Source organism: Mytilus galloprovincialis, chromosome 4, assembly GCF_965363235.1.
Source record: "Mytilus galloprovincialis chromosome 4, xbMytGall1.hap1.1, whole genome shotgun sequence".
NCBI lineage: Eukaryota > Metazoa > Mollusca > Bivalvia > Mytilida > Mytilidae > Mytilus > Mytilus galloprovincialis.
The window spans coordinates 7,992,693-8,017,811 of NC_134841.1; the positions used below are offsets into that span (position 1 = coordinate 7,992,693).

At 32.0% G+C, this 25,119-nt stretch overlaps 1 protein-coding gene across 2 annotated transcripts in view; it reads right to left on the reverse strand.

The window, feature by feature from the left end:
- LOC143071285 (nonsense-mediated mRNA decay factor SMG5-like) overlaps positions 1–19,010 on the reverse strand; it is an 83,081-nt gene extending 64,071 nt beyond the window's left edge. The window contains exons 1-13 of one of the 2 annotated variants that reach the window (XM_076245505.1): positions 18,799–19,010; positions 14,167–14,265; positions 12,510–12,633; positions 11,519–11,675; positions 11,206–11,319; positions 9,523–9,612; positions 8,284–8,362; positions 7,030–7,149; positions 5,278–5,349; positions 4,493–4,677; positions 3,769–3,912; positions 1,944–2,083; positions 929–1,034 (exon numbers count right to left, since the gene is read on the reverse strand). In XM_076245505.1, coding sequence (XP_076101620.1) covers positions 929–1,034; positions 1,944–2,083; positions 3,769–3,912; positions 4,493–4,677; positions 5,278–5,349; positions 7,030–7,149; positions 8,284–8,362; positions 9,523–9,612; positions 11,206–11,319; positions 11,519–11,675; positions 12,510–12,633; positions 14,167–14,265; positions 18,799–18,866 — 1,498 coding nt within the window. In that variant the 5' untranslated portion in view covers positions 18,867–19,010. The remainder of the gene's footprint in view (positions 1–928; positions 1,035–1,943; positions 2,084–3,768; positions 3,913–4,492; positions 4,678–5,277; positions 5,350–7,029; positions 7,150–8,283; positions 8,363–9,522; positions 9,613–11,205; positions 11,320–11,518; positions 11,676–12,509; positions 12,634–14,166; positions 14,266–18,798) is intronic. The other variant, XM_076245504.1, reaches the window with a different exon arrangement.
- Positions 19,011–25,119: the final 6,109 nt, after the last annotated feature.

Consider the following 25,119-nt stretch of genomic DNA (forward strand, 5'->3'; position numbering starts at 1 on the left):
AGTTGTACATTTATCTTTTCGTATCGGCACTGAGGTTGCGAGTTTAAACCCGATGTTTTGGACTTCAATCTTAGTTGACAAAACATCTGTTTTCCTGACAAAGGTTTGTGATTCTCTCCAGGCACTCCATCAACAAAAACTTACTGCCACAATATAGGTAATTGTGCTGAAAGTGGTGTAAAAAAAACCAACAATCAATCAATAGTAAAATCTATTCAAAATTGTCATCGAAAGATATATGACATGTCTGTTTGTACACTGTTTATCCTATACCCGAGATTAGACATATCAGAAAGATCATAGATATCACTACTATCATATACCTTCACTGAGATCAGACATATCAGAAAGATCAAAACTATGACTACTATCATGTATGGTGCAGTCCGGTGTATCCGCGCAACAGATAAAACCAATAACTCGATAATATTGTATGAACACATTCATAACATACTTTTATTTCATAAAATTATCTGTTTGTATGGTTTTCACCCTCAAGATTTTGTGTAATTTGTGTCCAAAATTAGGGAAACCCTTGTTCTGAGAGTTCCTCCAATGTCTGGTGATTTGCTCATGCCTTCCAAAAATAGCTTATTTTGAATAAAGGGTAGATTTTAAGCTAAATTTGAACCAAGCACACTGCTAAGGATGCAGAGCAAAAAATATTTCAATCTGATATAAATTTGACTTAAATTAAACAAATTTTATCTGATGATGTATTTTTTTAATGGACATTGGCCAAATATTGTAAATCTCAGGATTGCAATTATTACTTAACTTTTGACCTTATCAATGTTATTCTTTTTTATTCCTTCCAAATGCTAAAACAATAACAAGAACAAATTTATTTGTGTTACGGTATTGGTATGACGAAATCAGCTAATGCGCAGTATCACCGGCCGCGCAGACACCGGGAACTTCACTGTACCTTCACTGAGATCAGACATATCAGAAAGATCAGAGCTATCACTACTATCATTTCTAGCACGTCTACGTCTTCTTTTATAACTTTTTGGTCTTGACTGTCGAGATTTCTGAAAATATATTTAAAAGAATGTATAAATCAACAATTTGCTTTGTTAAAATGCTGTTAAGTAGCAGTCATAAAATAAAATTGATATATTTGTGTCGATCTAAACTGATTGTTATGCAAAGTTAACATATAGGTTAAACAAATAAAATATTGCGCAAAATATGTTAATTTCAGACTTATTTTTGCATTTTATATAATATAACTATACTGTAGATTCCTTTATTTTCTAGGGTCCTAATTTTCAGGATAGAGGAAAACTTACATGTTCATAGATATTTAATTTCGTGGTTATGGATACAAGCCTATGGAAAAATTGGTTTTCATTGAACATTTAATTTTGTGGTTCACCTGTTCCCTTGAAATTCATGAAAAAATTGGTATCCAACGAATAATAATGAATCCACAGTATATTTTTTTTCTGATCAGTTCATTGAAAGTAATATTTGTTTATCCAAATCCAAAATGGTAACAGCCTTGTATTATGGGAAGGAGGACCTTTTTTTGGAGGGGGGGGGGGGGGGTATTCTCTGCCTAGCATGTGGCATTTAGGATTAAAAGCAGAGACAAAAGTTGGCTTGGAGCCAGAAAAATGTGTGCATGTACTGGGGTGACATGTCTTTAATGGAACTTTTTAGTGAGAAAAGGCACACTTAAAGTCTGGTTCAACATGTCCGTCTAATCTTAAGCAGCAGGGTATATTCATATCATATAATCATGTAAAGGTTTTCAATTTTCATGTATAAAATTGAGAATGTAAATGGGGAATGTGTCAAAGAGTCAACAAACGACCAAAAGTGCCACAAGTGTGATTTCAACACAGCTAGAAAAACCCAAACATAGAGGTCATTGAAGGTTAGATATCAATCAATCCAAATACAACACATGTTGGGTTTATAAATCATAAACAAACCTTTTCTGAGAGATCTTTATTGTCCTCTGTATCTTGTTGACTCAATTCTACTTTGTTTTCTCCATTTTTGTTAATGTGTTGATCTGGTTCCGGGTCAGAGGTCAAACCATTACAAAGGTTATCGTCAGACACATCATCATCTTAAAGAAAAGGATCAAGTATTAAATAAAAGGATCAAGTATTAAATAAAAAGATCAAGTATTTAATAAAAGGATCAAGTTTTAAATAAAAGGATCAAGCATTAAATAAAAGGATCAAAAAGGATCAAGTATTAGATTGAACTTTCTCCTCTAAAACTAAATAGGAAACTTTCACAGTTATTATAATCATCTCTTATACTGTGAAAGTACTTTTATTCGTGGGGTACCAATTTTCGTGGTTTTCCTGGATTTATCCACGAATTTAAATGTCCAACGAATTAAAACAACCATTGTCCAAATCAAGACATCATGACATGGAAAGATCCCATCGGTAGGTTTGACTATTGGCATGATCTAGAGAATATATTGAATACCAAATCTGAGAATACTTTAAAAGCAGTCACTGAACTACAACCAAATGCAGGATTTAATCCTTAATAACCTAAACTGTGCAACTTTTGATCTTTTAATTCTCTTAAAAAAAACTTTTGATCGATGAAAGTCAGATTTCTGGTATTGATATGCTAGTATGATAAAGTGTTCATTTTATATCCTCATAGTTCTTGTACATATGGGAAATTATAATTTCATGCTAGGCTTGATTTTGATAAGAACTATTTGACAATTCAAGATACGTTTATTGCATTTGTTTATGTTACTGTTTTCTTTAGGTGACATGTTTATGGCCTACTTAGCACCTTTGATGGTCTTTAATCTGCTGATCACTTTATCATGGGTTAATGTTAACTATGATTTACACAGGTCAATGTTTACTTTGCAATTTGCTCAATCCAGACTATTTGTAACCTTCGTTTCTAAAGGCTTTAATTTTTCATTTCATTTTTTTGGTGGAAAACTAAAATCCACGAATTTAAAAACCCACAACATGTAAATTTTGCTCAAACCACGAAAATTGATACCCACGAAATAAAGTAGTTTCACAGTATTCCAGAATAATTGCTAATCATTTCTAATATACAAATGCTTTTTTCACTAACAGATGTTGGTCTCCATGTGCTTTGGGGAAAAGGTTACAATACTGCCAGGGTTATTATTTGTATTTGATTATTTTGATGCACCTTTATCTATGATAGCCTTCTTTTGTGTAACATTGCCTGTTTGTTTCTTTTGAAGGCTATAGAGAGAATACTTCATCCTAAAGTGTATGATCTTACAATTATACATTTAAAGCATTTTATCCTTGACATGATACCTTTTATGTACTCTTATTCTTGCACAATGTTAAAAGCCTCATTATGGTTTTGAAATAAGGAATATGGTATTTGACAACTATATGCATTGACATAATCCCATGAATCAATACATTATTTTTTCATCCATAATTTTGTTTACATTTCAATCAATTATTTTAAGAGGATATCTATCATACACACATGACCTTGAATGGGTAAACATTTTTGACACATTTTTTTATTTTAACTAGTACCATCCTAATGAAACTTCATCAAATATTGGTGCAGCATAAAACATTGTAGCATAAAACATCGTAGCATAAAACATCGTAGCATAAAACATCGTCCTCCAGTTTATAAACTAAAACAGTACTTTGACCTATAATGGTTTACTTTTACAATTGTGACTTGGATGGAGAGTTGTCTCTTGGCACTCATACCACATCTTTTTATATTTATTATAAGGAATTGATTTAACAAAAAATTGAGTACCTTCCTGCTCTACTATGTGACCGAGTATTTTATTTGGGTTTTCCTTGTCATATAATGATGCCTGAAGTCTGATCACCACATGGTTAAGGATGTGTGAAAATAAGGCTAATAGAAAAGCTGTGGCTGCAGTCGTCTGTCCTGATCCTACAATGGAAAGAAAAATTAAATCAGTTATTATCTAAATGAAATTAAAAGAAAACAAGAAACAAGAATGTGTCCAAAGTACACGGATGCCCCACTAGCACTATCATTTTCCATGTTCAATGGACTGTGAAATTGGGTAAAAATCTAATTTTGCATTAAAATTATAAAGGTCATACCATAGGGAAAATGTGTACTAAGTTTCAAGTTGATTGGACTTCAACTTCATCAAAAACTACCTATGGACGAACAGAAGGATGCACAGACCAGAAAACATAATGCCCCTCTACTATCATAGGTGGGGCATAAAAAACTTATCTTGAACAATTTATTTTTTCTTCAATATTTCAAACACTACTTTGATGTTCAGTTTAAAAACATATATAGTTAAAATATTCTAAATCTAAGTTTATGTTGAAGACTAAAATATCAAAGGACCATCTAAATTAGTCTAAAAGATGTTTTATTGAATATAAAAGTTTTATCCAATCAAAAGGTTACAGTCAAAGCAATTTCCTTTAATGAGCAACTACTCTTATTCAAGTTAATTTCTACAGTTCTAAAGTAGATCTCAGTAACAAACCTTTTAGCTGAAGAAGATATACGGTAGACATACAAATAATAACTATTTTAAATACAATGTCATCATCCAGGAAATATGTATTCTCCTCTCGCTTGTCATCTTCTGTATTCACCTCATAAAACATACATAGATTAAATTTCTGTAGAGTAGACTGGCACTTTTCTTGTAAATCAGCTGGTTTCATTCTAAAATATAAAACATACATAAATTAAACTTCTGTAGAGTAGACTTGCACTTTTCGTCTTAATCAGCTGGTTTTATTCTAAAATATAAAACATGCATATATTAAATTTCTGTAGAGTAGATTGGCATTTTTCTTGTAAATCAGCTGGTTTTATTCTAAAATATAAAACATGCATATATTAAATTTCTGTAGAGTAGATTGGCATTTTTCTTGTGAATCAACTGGTTTCATTCTAAAATATAAAACATGCATAGACTAAATTTCTGTAAAGTAGATTGGCACTGTTCTTGTAAATCAGCTGGTTTCATTTTAAAGTATAAAACATGCATAAATTTCAATATAAAAATAATTCCACTATTCATGTACGTATACTGGTTAAATTGTTAAATATAAAAGAGAGTAAATAGTACTAAGTCAGGGGTTTATTTCTTTTTTTTTCGAAATATACTTAAGAAACATTAATTTTCGTTGGATTAATTTTGTGGTTTTGTCACTTTTCTTAGAGTAAATTTGACCATTCTTTTGTGTTTAGCATCTAGCTATTTATAGATAAAATACAAGAAAATACACACTGACACTATTTCAAAGTAAATAAACTTACTCTTTGCCAGTGGCATGAAATGCACCAATCAGCTGTAGAAACTGGATTAGAAACATCTTAGTGTCATGTACTCTGTAATGAAGAAAATTATAGAAGTTTTAAATTAAAAGGCATGAACTATTAAAGATATAAATCAAGAAGATTAATATGTTCTTATATATGTCATTGGCACTCAAGTTGTTTACGAGTTTCATAAAATTTGCATGAGACAAACTATAGTGTGGACATGAAAAAATGAATGGACAGAAAGACATAATCAGAGATTTAAAAAAAACAAGAATGTGTCCATAGTACATGAATGCCCCACTCACACTATCATTTTACATGTTCACTGGACCGTGAAATAAGGGTCAATACTTTAATTTGGCATTAAAATTAGAAAGATCATATCATAGGGAACATGTGTACTAAGTTTCAAATTGATTGTACTTCAACTTCATCAAAAACTACCTCAACCAAACACTTTAACCTGAAGCGGGACGAACGAACGGACGAACGAACAAACAGACGGACGAACGGAGGCAAAGACCAGAAAACATAATGCCCCTCTACTATCGTAGGCGTAGGTTAGGCATAAAAACATAGTAAATTATGTTTCTTTTACAGCAGAACAAGGACAAAAGAAGTATTTTTTTTTGTGGAATATATTTGTAGGACTGTAAAGTGCGATGGTTACGCTAAAGTGTGATGGTCTACGCTTAAGTACGAAGGTGTCTCTTGCTAAAGTGCCATGGTTGTTTGTTTGCTAAAGTACTATGATATATCACACTAAAGTGCAATGCACCAATAGGGTAAGGTTCGAGGGATTTAAACCTTAAAGTACATGGATTTTTAAAAAATAGTCTTTTTGCAAAGTTAGTATGCTAGGGTATAACATATGTGATACATGTAGGCTTAATGATATACTGGACTGATTGTTAATAGAATACCAACCACGTAATAATTGCTAAAAAGATAATTAAGGTGTGACAAAATACTGTATTTCCTGTTAAATCATATTTTAACAATTTTGTTCGTATTTAGAAATATTTCGATAATTGGCGTAGCTTGCCGTTCACACAGTTCATCAATATTCTACACACATGGTTTAAAAAAGATGTTGATCAAATATTCTTAATCTATCTGTAGCGGCATGTACATTTTTGGTTTGAAACGTCATGATCCAACTGATTTTTAACGTCGATATTTTCGCGGACCATCAGACTTTAGCGTATGGAAGCATTGCACTTTAGCGTAGACCATCCCACTTTAGCATGACCATCGTACTTTAGCGTCCCCATCACACTTTAGAGTCCTATATATTCATTAATTTAATCCCCAAATTTTAAACATAGAAGCACATACGTCTTTCCTGATAATCCAGTTTTCTACAAGTAGGACTGCTGGTATAGCAAATTTACAATAAGTCATCGATTACAATTAATGTTTGATGGGACTCCAGCTACAGTTTGTTAAACTCATTTGATAAGACAATTAATGGAATAAGTGAAAGTCATTTCCAAATAAAAACAACAATTTGTAGAAGAATGGATTCTTTTTTATCTAATATTATGACAGCTACTCATACATAATTAGAACTATATATAGCCCCCACCATGTTAATATGCTATAACAGATAGAGGAATGCAGTGTACCCTTAAAAATATTGATGTTGATTTCGTTTACACAAGAAAATACAGTGGAAGTTTCGGAATATGACTGCAGATTGTTATAATAATGTCAGAAATTAGAAAAACAAAGACTTAAAGCTACCTTTGAACTTCAGGTGGAAGTGATAAATTAGGTTGTAATTCTACTAATCGTTTATTGTTTTTCTCAAATAGTCTCTGTAAGTTTCCATCGGCTCCCTCAAATGGTTTTTCACACACCAAACTAAAGCAAAGGGTAGAAAAGTAAAACATACATTTATAAACATCTCATCATCTCAACTAAATCACATTTCAAACTGCTAAACTCAGAATGTAATATGAACTTTTTGAAATATACAATAAAGTCTTTTATATAAAAATAACAAGTAGAAATGTGGGATATTTCTATTTATAGTTCTCTCTTTAGTTTGTAGAAATGTGGGATATTTCTATTTATAGTCCTCTCTTTAGTTTGTAGAAATGTGGGATATTTCTATTTATAGTCCTCTCTTTAGTTTGTAGAAATGTGGGATATTTCTATTTATAGTCCTCTCTTTAGTTTATATCACAACTCTGTTGCCATTTTATTCTTGTATCACACCTATGAGACGTGAGGCAACCTTATCAGCGCTGTCACAATGTCTGAGTGAAATTTTTCAACAAAATCATAACAAGTGAGGAGACATTATCAAGCTTACTTTTGTCAAGTAAAACATAGTCTACATGGTCTATGGGAGGAGAAAAGACAGAAAATTGCATGATAACCAGATTTTTGCATTTTTTGCATATATCATAAAATATCAGTCACTCCACACAATGTAAAGTTTTTTGCTCATTCACTGCCCTCACTTGCCAAAAAGGGTCACATTGTGGCTCGCTTTAAGTTTTTTGGGAAACAGGAAGCTGAAGAGCAATACATATGAAAAAGCCCATACTGTATAGCAAGCTAAAAACAATCCAAAAAAAAGGGGGAAAAAAAAGTGAAACAATTCAAGAGAATACTACTGTATTTGCACTAAACATAGTACACAATTTTGTTTAGTGGTCAGCTGAAGCCTGTCTGTGGATGCAGGATTTTCACGCTGTTTTGAAGACCCATTGGTGGCCTTTAGTAGAGTAGTTTTTTTGCTTTTTAGTTGGGGTGCTGTCTCTATGACACATTCCACATTTCCATTCACAATTTACTATAAATTCATCTGATATTCTTTTAATAAATCAAGCAAATTTAAAGAATTGAGTATTGTATCCAGAGACTGAAGTTCTTTTAAACATTCAAACAATTTTTAATAATTCAAATTGACTTCAAATTCAAATATCAACTTATATGTAGTTGTCATAAGCCGAACATAAATTTACCACTTCCCATAGTAATAATTACCATCGTATATAGTAATAAGATGCTTCCACATTGTAATATCTCGATCCACTAAGTGTTCCTAACTGGTTATGAGGTGTTCCTATAAAACAAAAGTGATCACAATGTATTGCATCATAAACACAAACTAGTTATGTGACTTATTATAAAACAAGGTTAAATATGGATCACATCAAAAACGCATCTTATGATTCTAATCGTTTTTTTAATTTCAACTGGACAACATAATTATATACTATCTTTTAAAGTATGATTACAGGTACTTCAATAAGCAACTTAATTTCATGGATGGGACCCATCCTTTTAGGTGATTTAATAAATGTGAACTTAACTTAATGGATGGGACCCATCCTTTTGGGTGATTTAATAAATGTGAACTTAACTTAATGGATGGGACCCATCCTTTTATGTGATTTAATAAATGTGAACTTAACTTAATGGATGGGACCCATCCTTTTGGGTGATTTAATAAATGTGAACATTCTTTTTACAATTTTCACTTTGACAGAGAGTTGTCTCATTGGCACTCATACTACATCTTCTTATATCTATTCAAATAATAATACTCATTCTGAAATAAAGCATCATTTCTGTATCAATCCAAATCATCAGACTTTTAGTTGATATAAAAATTCTTTGATTATTGTATTTTTTCAAATTTAGAAATCCAAAAATATATTTTTCAAATCACTATTTTCCATATAAAAATGCCTGTAAAACTGTTACTAAATGTCATCAATTACATTAATAAATAAATCAAAAAATAAAATAAATGGGGATTGTATATAGAGTTATCAAGGGACATAACTCAAGAAAGTTAAAATTGACGCAACCAAAATTCAAATTGATCTGTGTTTTGTGGTAATAAGCATTGTGTATAAGTTTCATAACATTTTGTTGAGGCAAACTTAAGAAAAAGAAATGGAAATGAATAAATTTAGAAGTTTTACATTTGTAATGGGCATAACTCTAAAAGAATAAGAGTGACATCTCCAAAATTCAATAAAAAGTATTGAACTAGTACATTTTTCATATAGCATACTGCAAAGTAACATTTTCAGACTTTTTTAAAAGTAAATGTAAAATCAGTTTACAAAAGATCACAAGTGACATAAAAATATATTAAAATCGCTAAATAAATATATGAAAAAAAATAATAATTTATTTACAATTTCAATGTACTCATTTTAAAAGTTTGCATATTTTAAAAATGTGAAACAAAAAAATATCTTTATGACATACCATTTTCTGGACAAAGGGCTATAGCCTGGTAGTAAAATCTTTCCGCTGACGACTTACTAAATCCTTTGTCAAAATCCTGTTGATATCGCGCTGTCAAAATAAAATAGGTAGATCATTATCAAACTAGTTTTATTCTTAAAAGTTATTACTACAGCGTAATATAAACTATATGATGTATGTTTCATAAAAATTCTGGTAAAAATTATACATTATATATTCTGTGAGTATTGCATGGCATATACATAGTCCCCTACCGGTTAAAAATTCATTGTGATAACTTGATTTTTAACTAGTCATGGTTTAAACTACATAAAATATCAAGTTAAAATCTTTAAGCATGACGAAAAAAACTTGAAATTTGATTTTTTAAGTGAATTTTCTATGTCCAAAGACCATAACTCTCCACATAAGCATCAGAACAGAACAAAATTCCAACTTGATCTGTAACTTGTCATGATAAAACTGTATACTTATTATCAAATCAACATCTTCAAGAATGACAAACAAAACTACCACTTAATTCTTCCAACAATTTACCAAAGAAAAGGAAAAAAATAAAAAATGTCATTTGGACTTTTAATTTTGTTTTAAAATGAGTTACTTCCCTTTGAACAGAAATAAAGTATTTCATCCAAAATTTAATTCTAGGGAAAGGGCTCTAATTGAACAAAGAGAAAAGCTTAAAATCGTGAAAATTGAACTTGACCTGTAACTTGTCATGATAAAACAATAAACCAAATATCAAATCAATATCTTCAAGCACAAAGAAAAAAAGTCTGGAAAACTGATTTGCCGGACTAACAGATGGACAGACAGACCAGATTAATAGTAAGAGTGCAAACCTAAAGTCCCCTTCGATATAATTGATCAGCACCGATTATCACACTCTTGCAAGATTTTGCTGATATGATATAAATCTGGCAAGAATTGTTCATGTCAGAGCCCTAACAAGACAGGACAGATGGAAAGTTGTTTGGTATTTTTATGTCCTCTGTGCAGGGGACAAAAGGAGAAGAAGGAATTATCAAAACTGGAAATACTATTAACATGATTAAAGATTATTAAGTTGAAATTCAGATCAAGTTTGAGTTAGTCTGACCTGATCACTAATAACACCTATCAGACACATCATTGTTAAGGACCTAATAACAGTGCAAGTCTAATCAATCCTATATAGTAAAGTTCAAAATAATTTGTCTGCATTCACTGACATCAAATTCTATAAAAACATGCTTAATCATCCCCTGTCATATTACAGTAATTAAAGTGTTGGTAAGCACTGAACGGTAAAGATTGCTTCAATTTATCAGTGGGAAGAAAAATTAATTGTTGCATTGGTTGTAGTTGATTGAACAGACATTCTAGACAAAGGAAGATAACTCCAAATTTTTCAAAGATGATTTTAACAATGACATGATTCTATTTTTAGAACAGATATTAGACTCCTGGACCTTGCAAAAGTTATGTTATTTTCTTGACAAGTGTAACATCATAATGCGCCTTGAATATCTGAGCATATTTTACATTTATAAATTTCTGGAAATGTTCATGGATAGGACGTACAGAATGTTATGATCAATGCACTCTATTTTGAGTTAAAAAAAAAAGTGATAAGCCTTGGAAGATTTAGTTATCAAGTCAATCCCATAAGGTTTTGATTGCAATTTTTACCTAAAAACTTACCAATATCACCAAGACAGACCAAACACCTATGGCAAGCCATTATGGCCCAAGCTTGAACTGCTGGACCAAAGTCACGCTTTTTTACACTGTTAGAAAGTCCCATTTTTCTCATTACTGAAACAAACAAAATTTAAGAATTGTTTTCATGTTGGTTCACAGTTTAAAATTTATTTTTAAAAATCTGTTATCATAATGCATTTCTTTTAAAGGTAGTTTGTTTACTTGAATTTATAGTTATTTTGAATAAAACAAATGGTGAAAATTCAGTATATCACAAAAATCATTTCTTCAACATTATTCTAAGTTGACAAACCTGTTTTCTGTTCTGGTACAAGATTAAAATCTAATATACCATTAAATTTGAGACCAAATTCTTGTTGCAATCTAAACAACAGATGGTAGTAGTACCCTGTTGCTGATGACAGATGTGTGCGGAATGCTGCTTCTAATGAACTACCCATTCTGATGTGCTGAAATGTATATAGGACAAACATATGTTATAAGGGAGCAACCATTTAATATCAAGGGGGGGTTGGATTATGGTTTTCTTGTCTGAAAGGTTTTTTTCACGTCCTGGACATGCTATTGCATGAACCATGCGTCCAATAGATGGATCCCGATAACACTTACTGAGTCATGTCATTATCAGAGTTATCTACTAGATATAGAAAGTTACTGAAGACTTGCAATAGTTACTGGAAATTTACTTTTGTTTACTTTCATAGCTATGTTTAATTATAAATCCTGAGAAGTACAAAATAATTATGATCACATGACTTATGATTATTGGATTAACACAGAGATAATTGAAATCTGTTTACACCAGCATCTTTACCTTTTACCAGCAATAAAAGGGTCATTCAAACATTTTGTTTTCAATGCCTTTAACTACATAATTGATTTTGAAGACCAGGTAACCAGGACCAAAAGATTTTCAATTTTGACAGCCCCAAACAGTAAAATGTTTCCAGGTCAATGGGTTGACACAAAGAAGTCAAATGAAGACCCTCTAAAAGTCTGCCCCCTTGGTCTCATGCAACCAAAGATTAGCTGCATCACTGTACATGTACTTCTCAAATCATAAATATTAAAAGAAGACATAGTTTCTCTAGATTTTTTTTGAGGTGTAAAACTTATATATAAAGCTTAATTAAATTAATTTTATAAAATTAACAAAACACATGATGTACTTTTCTTTATTTGGCAAAGAATGTCATTTGTACAGAATTGATGCTGAAAATGGACAGTATTATATGCCAAACAGGTAAATTATCAGAGTAAAATTTAACATTTTGTATACATACTTTTCTGTTATGTTTCATCAGTTGTATTATTTCATAGAAGACCTTCCTCCATAAAACTTCCTCTGCCTTTCTCCCATAATCAGATGGGTTATAAAACATAAGTCTTTCACAATATTCTTTAAGTCTACAAAGAAATGCATTTCAGTATACAAAGGAACAATGATCAATTTAACACAGAGTTCTTTAATTCAAGCACCATGGTTATGTGAAGCTATATTGCTTGTATGTTGTGCTATCTTAAAAAAATTGTTTTGGATGTGGTATTATAATTTTCAAAAAAAAGTAGCTTAACATTTCTCAAAACTGACTCAAGTCTTATTTGCCTTGAAGTACAACTTTGAAATGAATAATACATATAAAAATATTTGTTTCCCTCCTCTAAACTGAAAAGTATTAGGGTATTGGGTAGGTAGATATTTCTTTATTTATTTTTTCATTTATTTAAGGAAGTTTGCTTGTCATTTTATGGGATTTTTTTCAAAATTTCAAAATCCTCTGGTTTTATCCATTTGAAATCCTTTAAAAAAATTGCCCATTGACCCCCATTTTTTCTTTTTATAAATCTTTTACATGTATAATTGTAAGCCATCTGTAAAAGTCTTATAAAATTTTAATTATTTTTTAATAGTTTTTGAGATGTTAAACTTGTCAATGATAAAGCTATGAAAAGTCAAGAGAGAATATTTTCCGGCCAAAATTCCAATGGCTAATATTTCGAAAACAAGCACATTGACCTATATATTTTTTTTGCTCTTTTGATTCCTTGATTAATCCCCAACCAATATAAACTAATGTTTTGAAAAGCCAATTATATTGAAACTGAGAAGCGAATTCAACTCCCTTAAAAGAGATACAGGTAAATTGCAGAACCAGGATATACTCATAACCAATACCAAATGAGCATTACTGAACATTTTATAAGAGAAGAAAGTTAGATTCATTATTCTTATTTGGTAATAGTCTGATTGACATTTGTTTATATTTGCAGGTGACAACATCATACCTGTCAACCTGTGACGATGAAAATGCAAGGTAATTGGTGTTAATTAACAGTGTGTTTGACACCAAAGCTGTCAAGTGAAGCCATGCACTTAATGGGTCACTTAATTTGACAGTTTACATAGTTCGTGTTGTTTATTCTTTAGTTTTCTATGTTGTGTCATGTGTACTATTGTTTTTCTGTTTGTCTTTTTCATTTTTAGCCATGGCGTTGTCAGTTTGTTTTAGATTTATGAGTTTGACTTCCCTTTGGTGTCTTTCGTCCCTCTTTTACATAGCTAGATGAACTTCCTGTTCATGGAAGAATTACGAATTTGCCAGTATTTCAAAGGAATATTACTTATGAAATCAATCTCAAGGCTAAGAAATACGGGTGAAATCGGGTCATTTTCGGAATTCCCGGGTTATTTCAATGACCCGGCGGGTGTTCCGGGTGATCCCTCAGAATTGTGAAAATCTCGGGTCACACCCGCAGAATACGGGTCAATTGACAGGTATGCAACATGAATAGGAATAGAAAACCTATTCAAACAACTTTCCTGTAAATACATGTAAAAAAATAAGGGTATGAGATTGGGACAGTCGGGAGGCAAGACACTTTATTTTTTTGTAGCTTTATTACAAAGTATAACAGCATCAAGTGTATCATTTTTCATACTTATTGCGAAGTCCTACAGCATCTTGGTGGAACACTTCTCTGTATGCTTTCTTTTGTTTAGAAATTTCATCTAATCTTCTGATGGCCTCAAGTGCTGCTCTATCAAAATATAGAATAAGAAATTATTGATTTGTTCTTGCATCCTTTTACATGCATACATTACAAGATGCTAATTTATAAAGCATAATTACGATTTATATATACAATTATAATTTACAATGCAAAGTCATCCCAAAATAATATTCTGACTGGCCTACCATCTTTAAAGGTCTCATGAAATGGGGGGTCCTGTCCCAGATTATGCTTTTTTTAGTCTTAACCCTCTTGCTGCTAGAGGGATGCATATGTCCACACAGGCAGTGCTGGAGGGACACATATGTCCATGGTTAAATTTATGAAAACTTCTTCTCAATACTGTTTCTCTCTACAGTAAAAGACCGAAGATTAAACAGTGTTAAAAGTTTTTCTCCTATGGGTCCCAAATGTAATGGTCATTATGTCACAACGTCATATATCAAATTACGTGGGTGTTTAGCATATTACGCCACATATATCTTTTCGGAAAATTCCATTTACAGACAAAATAATACCAATTTATACAACAGTAGAGAGAGGATCTATGTACTTATTTCATAAATATTGCACAATGTATTCGAATGAAGGCTCCATCCTATCAAAATTGAAATATTTGAATGAAAAAGAACCTAAACAATCAACTGATCCTCAAATTAAAACAACTTAACAATGAAAAGTGGGCTTTCTGTGGGTTTATTAGGTATGTATGTTCTGTATCTTCCTCCTTTAGTAGGAGCACCACCATGGGTTATGGTACCGGTGTAAAAAGGAAGACATTTAACACATTGTATCGGTACAGATTTAATGTGAGCATTTGCCTATCCAGTTTCCCAGCCTGGCCGTGACAGGTCTTACTACCAGAAAGTTAACCTTATTCAAAACAACAAGTAACAGGCTATTATTTGAACTTGGAATTATTTTTAATTATAGAATTTGCATAATTTCTTGTGTTTAAATTTTTTAATAAATTCCATGTTTATTTGGTGTTATGATGTTTTGAGTGGTTCATAACACTTTCCATACAATGTATTTTGGTTAGATAGTGTTGTGTGCGGCACAGTACATTCTAGTGAAAATATACTATTTTCTTTGTAATAGAAAGTGTTGTGCGCAGCACAGAACATTATAGTACAAAATAAACATGGAATTCATTAAGAATTTCAATACAAGAATTTAAGCAAATTCCATAATTAAAAATAATTCCAAGTTCAAATAACAGCCTGTTAAGTACAATGTAATAAAGCATGAAAAAACACCCACTCACCTGCTCGCTCATCCTCAAAAATATAAAAAAATGCATAATATAAAAAAAACATTATATACAAAATAAAGGATAAGGTCACCCTGTATGCCGGACAAATGCATAGACAACGAAAGCAAAACCTGAGAGGACATACTTGGAATCCAAAATGATACTGCTAAATGCCCAGCTGTATTCCTGGTAGAGGAAAGCCGAAAATCCTACGATAAAGGATCTCGGAAAGAAACTACATGTACATTTTGTACCAATCCATTAGGGGAACAGCTAAAACCCTCAGACCTCAAAAAATTGGTCTGATAGTTTCCCACATGGAAACTACTAATGAATCCCATCTGACTACAAATGTACATGTCTCCTAAGATTGCTATAACACAGAGATTGGTCACTCTCCGTACTGGCCAGTGAAATTGTATTAAAACTTTGTCCACGGAGATTCACGCGCACACGGACTAAATAGACAAGAAGGACAATCCGCCATTGTTACAAATGAGGTGCAAAATGATAACAATTTTTTAACCTATGTGGCTTATTAAGGAGTTTTATATATCGATAACAGACTTGGGGTCAATTACATTGGAATGTAATTAATTAAATTACACATTACATTGCAAAAATGATCAATTACACTAATTACACATTACATAGTTTTTGAAATGTAATTAATTAAATTACAATTACTTTACTAAAGTAATTAATTAAATTACACATTACATTTTATCATAATATTTTTTTAACAATATTATACATGTATATAAAATCCATGTGTAAAATATGCATGACGTACCGATAAGCATAGTTTAAGCGTTGCATTTGATAATCATTAGTAATTTTAATGTTTTGTCATTTAGTCTGCATATCTCTGGTCTGAACACTTTGACAGCAAATTCGAAAGTTTTTCGACAGGAGCTTATGTGGCAGATATTGCTTGATCAGAACAAGGAAGTTCCATAATAAGAAGATGTGTTTATAGGAGAGGGAATTTGTTCATAATTACTTGCCAATACATTAAGGGGTATTTTGACAACTCAGAAATGAAATCATTTAAATAAAGCATAATATAAATAAAGAAATTATAAATAAATTAAAAGTTTGTTTTTTTTTACTTTAAAAATATTAAATAGTGTGCTTGTTACAATATTGAAAATAATGTTTGGTACAAACAATGTACATAATGTCTAAATATTAGCAATACATGTATTTCACTAATTAGATAAAAATACATGTAAAAGTGGCATTGTCCCTTGACATTTTAATCTGATTAATTGCTGTTTGTTTTTACGGCTATTAATTTTTATTTCTATAATCCTTTTGTGTATAATAATTTGACAAAATGATTGTGTGCAGTGATTTTAAATTCTAAATACCTGCATAAGAAAAAAAATTCACTATGACACATTTTTTGGGGTTTTGTTTAACAAGGTGGTTAATAACTTGTCAATCTATTTAGTTAACAAAGATCTTTCTAAAAAACTGAACAACACATATATAAATATTCTCACATTTTTTTTTAATCATAAGACTATTCAGAAAAAAAATTCTGTAGGTCAAATAAATAATATAAAACCTTCAGAATAAATTACAGACTTCATATATTAAAGAAGTATGTGATATCAATATTTTAAAAATAAATATAATTTAACAATTTATATTATTAAACACAAATCCTCATCTTTAACACAATAAAAGTACATGTAATTGAAATGTAATTCAAAAGTAATTGAGCATTACATGCTTTTTTCAATGTAATTAATTAAATTACCATTACATGTAATTAAAAAAATGCTCAATTACACATTACATTCAATTACATGGAAAATTGTAATGCATTACACTTAATTACCATTACATTTTCAATTACCCCATCGATTCGATAAGTATAATATAATAAGATTTAAAATGTTAATCATTGCTTTTTTAAGTACACAATAGCTTTGTTTAGTGAATCTATAAGCATAAATTTACAAATGAAACCTGAAATTTACAGCGATTGAGTTAAAAGTCTGTTGGACTGACTCAATTTATTTTGCGCATTCGGTTAAATTCATATGACCAGTTGGTTTTCCAGATGGAATTAAAACTTTCTTTTGTATTTTTTCTTTTTACTAATGTATACTTTGTCATAATTTGATATACAAGCATACTGCCAACTGTCCCCATTTGTGGTGGATTTACCTCATGAAGGCTCCCAAATGAAAATTTTGAAAAAGGCAAGTTTGTCCACAATTTAAAACAAAACAATCAATTTAAGGTGGTACCTAACACTACAGGGAGATAACTCTGTAAAGTCAGCTTAACGTTTTAATTACGTTGTGTTGTAAAGGGAATATTAAGCTTCTGAATAATCAAAATTGATGCATGTCAAACTGCTGTATAACCAGTGTATTTTTTCTGACAAAACGGTTGGTTCAAAATTTTTTGAAATTTTTATGTTTTTGTTAAAGGGTCAAAGCTAGTAAATACTTTGACAAAATTTTATGAAAATTAAACAAGCCAAATTAATTTTAGTGAAAGTGTTGGGTACCACCTTAACATGGCTATTGGTTTGTTAAAGTAAAGAAGCCATAAAACAACTTTAAAATAAGAGTTGAAGACCCTTTTCATTTAAAGTCTAGAAGCATAAATTAATAAGTTTTCCATGTTACTCTTGATTGTAGGAATGCTTCCCCGAAAAAAAATCTTGTGTGGGACGAAAGCATTCCAGCTGTCAGACAAGGAATTAATTTTGCAGTATTGATGATATTGTCATATCCTATCAAATTGAATGTTCTTATTTTGAACAGGACACTGCTACGTATTTATACATTATACATGGCCAAATCAAAGCCTCGTTGAGGCAGGGTTCTTTTGCTTTTCTGATTTCTCACATGATAAATTGTCAGAAGTAACCCAACTAAAAAATGTTATAGGGGAAATAAAGGTCATCATTTGTGAACAGTAAACATGTTTCGTCCTCCGACATTAATATTGTTCTTGGTGAAATAAGCAAAATCTTATAATTACTCAGATTGTTTTGCTTACAAAAGTTACACTAGCCGGAGCACCAATCTCAGATGTCTCGAACAAACCTGAAAATATCTGCAGAAACCTTCCTCAACAAAAAAATATAATCCAAATCATAAAATATACGATGTAAGGATAATAATATGAAACTATAATTGATAAATCTACTTATTACCACTTAGCCTTTAGATGGCGGATTCTGAAATTTAATGAAAACCCAGTTAATTATAGGTATATGTACTTGAAACTATGTTTTATTTTCAACGTAATTTTTTCATTTTTTATTTGAGGTGCACCTGTAAACACGTTTCGCTTTATCAACATCTGGTTTTGTTTCCCCCGATTTTTCGCTTCCTTTCTTCATCTTTTTGGCAAAATTGTCCACCAAATCAGCATGTCATTACATTCTCGCATTTCTAATGCTAACTTTCAAGAGTTGGTGAAAGATCTTCCTGGTGGCACCGTTCGTTCGTTGCCATATTTTTTTCTATGGACCTCTTTGGACTTTTCTTTCAACCCTGTGTAAAGGCCCGAAAATTACAAAAGTTATCACTAATAAGAAAATTCTCACACAAAATCAACTAAAATATAGATGAATCCCAATTTAAATTTTGAATATAACAACGCACCAAAATGTTCGTAAAGAACATTAATTTTGTAACAGGGGGATTTTTTTTCACAGGAACTTGTTTAGCATATCAAAAAAATAACAACACATTTTGACATGTAAAACATCATTTGTATAAATACTTTTGATAAAAAGTGATACCAAGTATTGTTTTGGGTCATAAATAAAGGTTTTTAGAAATGATGAAGGGGAAGGTTTGAAATTTTTATATGTTTGGATGGGGTCTTGAATTTATTTTGTTAAGAATGGGAAAAATCAATAAAATCACATATTTACCTCACCAAACTTGAGACAGTAATCGTATAATATTACTTCCCTTGACAATAAACTGTTTTACGTGCATACAAACTGAGAATACTATAACACATAGTATGTTATAGTAGTATCAGATACAAATTATTATCTATACTATTAAGGCAGCAACCATTTGATTTTCTGGGGGGGGCTATGGTTTTTTTTGGAAAAAAAAGTTTGTTTCCAGATTTTGGAGAAAAAAAATAATTTGTTTTTGATTCTGAGAAAAAAAAATTGTTTGTTTCACCCTCAGCTGCCACTATATGTAATGCTAAAATTGAAAGAAAAAAATTGTTTTCGACTTGTCGCGAAAAAAATAGATTGTTTTTCGCCGCAGGCGAAAAAAAAAATTTGTCCAGAAAAAAAAACCATAGCCCCCCCCAGAAAATCAAATGGTTGCTGCCTAAACGAGAAGACCTCATTTTTGGTGTCGCTTCTCTCCTTTCCACAATAAATTAATCAACACGCCTCTGTATCCTATAGGTACAGTGCATAGTCGCATTTGTCATCCATTCATATGATTATTCAGATTGAGTTATTTTGGGAGAAAAACGAGAAAAAAGGCATCCGGATATTGTCCCGTCATTGGACAAAATTTTAAGTCAGATTAGACTTCCGGTTTGCGTTTTTCTGTATACTTTGAACATACATATACAAAAAATAAAGTGTATTTTCAGAATTCTATCTGCTATCATTTTCAAGTTTACTATCCACGGCGGTCACAGAGTTTATTAAATAGAGAGGGTCTGTATATACTATATCAATGACCACCAGGGATCGATTAGTAAACTTAGAATTGAAAGTAAATACACTATATTTATATAGTAATGAATGTTCATAATATACAGATAAGCGCTAAAAATATTCATGTGAACTTTTGATACCTTTTTTGAAATTCTCCAGTCATTAAATCTTTTACAAAATTCATTGATTACAAAAAAAAGAAGATGTGGTATGATTGCCATGTTGAGACAACTCTCCACAAGAGACCAATATGACACAGAAATTAACAACTACAGGTCACCGTACGACCTTCAACAACGAGCAAAGCCCATACCGCATACTCAGCTTCAAAAGGCCCCGAACTGACAATGTAAACAATTCAAACCAGAAAACTAGCGGCCTTATTTATGTACAAAAAGTGAACGAAAAACAAATATGTAACACATAAACAAACGACAACCACTGAATTACAGGCTCCTTACTTAAATGTTCATAACATACTAAATGAAAACTATGTTCATATTGAAATTGATAGAAAACCAAAAATTGGGAATTTTGGAAATAAAGGAGGAGGGATAAAAAAACCAAAAAAGCATTTTCCTGTCCCAAATAACCTATATATGACTTATGATACTTTTGCTGAAATTCTCCAGTCATTCAATATTTTACTAAATTCTTCCAACAACAGTGGCGGATGCAGGAATTTTCGAAAGGGGGGGTGCTAGCCCAGGGCAAAGGGGGGGGGGTGCAAAACATATGTCCCGATTGTCCCAATTCAAATGCATTGATCGGCCAAAATAAAGGGGGGTGCGTACCCCCGGAACCCCCCCTCTGGATCCGCCACTGAACAACACTTTACATACTTTAAACTACGCTCTGAATGCCCGCGATTTCGCGGGTGTGTTCTAGTAATTATTTAATAAAGTACTGTACTCACGGTATGAGTAGCATACCAAGGTTTAAAGCGGGATTTTGTCACCTCACTCATCTTTTTTCTGGATATATAATATACAGTTAAGACTGAGATGTAGTATCCAATGAGACAGTTCTCTACAAGAGACCAAATGACATGGTCAGTAACTATTGGTCACCGTATGCTATCAACAATGAGCAAACCACATACCGCACCGGTGCATTACGTTTTGGCACATTACCATTACATTTGCTCGCAAAAATTATAACGTTTCCACGCAGCTTTTTCTTACATTTGCGCGTATTTATTTGACAGGTAAACTCGGATAAACTCTGGAGTAATAATATACTTTTAAATAATTTATAAATTTATTCAATTAAAAGTACACTCTCCGTTAGTCTAAGTCGACAAAAAAAATTATGTTGCAGCTGTTTTATGGACATTTCAAAAACCGTCACACTCAGGACCAGATCTAAACGGTTTAGTTGAATCTTTGGAAAAGGAAAGTACAGTAACTGTTCTAATAGATTGGTTTGCTAATAACAAAATGAAAGCTAATCCGGATAATTTCAGGCTATTGCCATTGGCAATAAATCTTTTAAAAAAAAGGGGATATCTATTTCAATTTGGATGAGAAAGAAATTTCATGTCACACTGAGGACAATAGATTATCAACTCAAGTTTAAAATACATATTTCTGAAATTTGTAAAAAAAAGAAGAGAAAGCATCAAGGCAGTTAAATGTACTAAAAAGAATTGGGAAACATCTATCTAAATTGGGAAGGTTAACTATTTATCATTCATATATTATGTCTAATTTCAACTATTGTCCGGTGGTTTGACTTTTTGTGGGGAGGGTAACACTAAAAAAATGAAAAATACAAGAACTTGCCTTGAGGTTCATCTTTGAAGATGTTTGTAGTGATCTATGAAACTCTTTTTTTTAAATCTGGTTTTCCTTCTTTAAGAATAAGACGTCTTTGTATGATGGCAATAGAAGCTTTTAGAATAGTACTCGAAAGAGTAACCAGTTTATCTCTATGATATTATTAATTTTTAAAATGTACATTACATTTTTAGAAAGCAGCAGACGGTGAACGTACCTACACTCTCCAATGAGCTGCCTGACGCGATACGTGCGCAGTCGAACCTGAGCCAGTTTAAAAAGTATGATCTGAAATGGCAACTCATGCAGATGTGGCTTCTGCAGATCTTAAAGCTTTTGATTTTTTATGTTTTTCATACAACTTTTAGAACTAGTGCATGTGCTTATAATCTACTAGTAGTTTAGTGCTTTACTGGTTTGTGTTTGCTTTTATGTATATATGAGCTTTTTTGCTTATGCAATATATAGAGAATGATACATGGCAAAATCCGTATCATATGCCGTATCTACCGAGATACCAATATCAGCCAGAGGGCTTTTAGGCCCAAGGGATGATATTGATCGATGGTGATACGGCATGTGATACGGATTTTGCCATGTTTTATACGCTTTATCATATATTTCAACAGGAGAGCAATGGCGGATCCAGAACTTTTCATAAGGGGGGGCCCACTGACTGACCTAAGAGGGGGCCCGCTCTGGTCATGCTTCAGTGATTCCCTATATAATCAACCAAATTTTTCCCACGAAAGGGGGGGGGCAGGCCCCCCTGGATCCGCCTATGGAGAGGTGAGAGGTGAGAGGTTTGATTTTAATCAGACTGTATGTCGACAAAAAGCTCTATATATCTTATGTTTGTAATATTTCATGTAACCCAACTGAAAATTTACTTGCAAAATAAATACGCGCAAATGATATTAAAAGCTGCTCCCAAACATAAAAAAAATAATCTCAAAAGCGCAAACGTAATGCGCTCTACCGCATAGTCAGATATAAAAGACCCCGAAATGACAAAGGTAAATAAAGGCAACAGTAGTATACCGCTGTTCAATAGTCATACATCGATTAAGTGAAAACAAATCCGGTAACATTTTTAACTAAAACCGAGGTAAGCACATCAACTAAAAGAGAAAACCAACGCAAACGAGAAAACTAACGGCTTAATTTATGCAAACTAATGAACGAAAAACAAATAATATATATATATATATATATAAATATAAATAAGTACGTCTGAGTCAGTTATATATAGCAACAAACGACAACAACTAAATAATTATTATTATTTGTTTTTATGGTGATTTATTTGAAGACACTTTTACCTTTTATGTCTGTATATTATTGTTGTCAATATAATGTGATTTTATGCGACTGCCATACAAGTGAGAGGTTTGGGAAGCTATAAAACCGGATAGAAGCCACCATTTTTTCAGAAATTCAAAATGTCTGTACCAATAGATATAAGAAAATATGATATGAGTGTCAATGAGCGGTCAGAAATATGAGTTGTTTGATGTGTTTGATTTTGACATTTGATTAGGGAATTCAGTTTTCAATTTTCCTCGTATTTCGTTTTTTTTTGTATTTTACTTTCTGCAGGCTTGTGAATTGGATGAGATATGCCCATACAAAATGCGACGGGGTTGAATTGGTTATATGGCGCTAAACCACCCTATAACTTGGGACAGTGGTGCAATAACACAAGAGGCGCTAAACCACCCCTACAACCTGGGACAGCGGTGCAATAACACAAGAGGCGCTAAACCACCCCTTTAACCTGGGACAGTGGTGCAATAACACAAGAGGCGCTAAACCACCCCTATAACCTGGGACAGTGGTGCAATAACACAAGAACACTCATACAAACCTGATTAAGTGGCTGTAAAATTGTTTATAATTTTTTCATGCATTTATTAAATACATAATTGGTCAATTGATTCAAGGTGATCCGGAAGGATTAGCATATCCGTAAATTCTAGCGAGTTTATCGATGACAAGTCAAATTTGTGGTTATTGCAGAGGAAGAAAAGGGAACGAGAAACGAGATGATGTCTCCTAGTGGAACAAATCCTTGGCAATCAGTGACACAGACTATTCCGTAACGGTTAACCAAATCATGATTGCGTCCCTAAAGATGAGATTCAAATCTTATAAGTCGAAAACTTGGCCCAAAAAACGAACAAGTCCCCAAAATACTACATATTAGAAAGATAACATTGCAAATCACTTTAAAATTATTTGGTAAAAAAATGAAGGAAAAAAATCGTCAATGAGATATATATCTCGCCTTTATGTAATTTTGATTGTATTATGCAAATGTCAAAATTCAAATGAAAATACCTCAACATGTAAAGATAGTCCAATCTAAAACTCGCATAATCGTATATTGTAATACTTATAAGTTTCTTTTCTTTGCGCAATCTTGCCAAAACTTTTTTTCTTCTTTTTTTTCATTCTTGTATTTGTTATAGTGGTGCTTCTTGTTCATGACAGCAGACAATTAATATTGTGGTTAACTGATGTCGTATTCCAGTTTTGAGTTACCATACCATATAGTTTGCAAAAGATGTTTCCACAAATAGTGTTCGTATAATATAAAAAAGAAGATGTTGTATGATTGCCAATGAGACAACTCTCCACAAGAGACCATATGACACAGAAAATTATCAACTATAGGTCACCGTCAACAATGAGCAAAGTCCATACCGAATAGTCAGCAAGAAAGGCACCGAAATGACAAATGTAAAACAATTCAAACGAGAAAAATAACGGCCTAATATTAATATGTACAAAAAATGAACTAAAAACAAATATGTAACACATCAACAACCACTGAATAATAGGCTCCTGACTTTGGACACGCACGTGCATTCATAGCATTGTACAAGTGACTTCTGGAAACATAAGCACGGTTGTGTTGAAGGTGACATCCCATTAGTCCGACAACCATTATTCCGACAGCCCACTATTCCGACAGCCCATTAATCCGGCAAAGCATCTGTCTTGTGTTTATGGGTTAATTTTCTCTAAAAAGACCAACTCCGTTCTCTTTAATATTTGTGGTTGTCCGTTTTGATTCCAATTATTCTTTCCATGGGGAATATTTGTCTTAGTATATTAGAGTTGATACACACGCTTATTGCAACTGCTCAGTCCTTTCCCTCGTCCCTCTA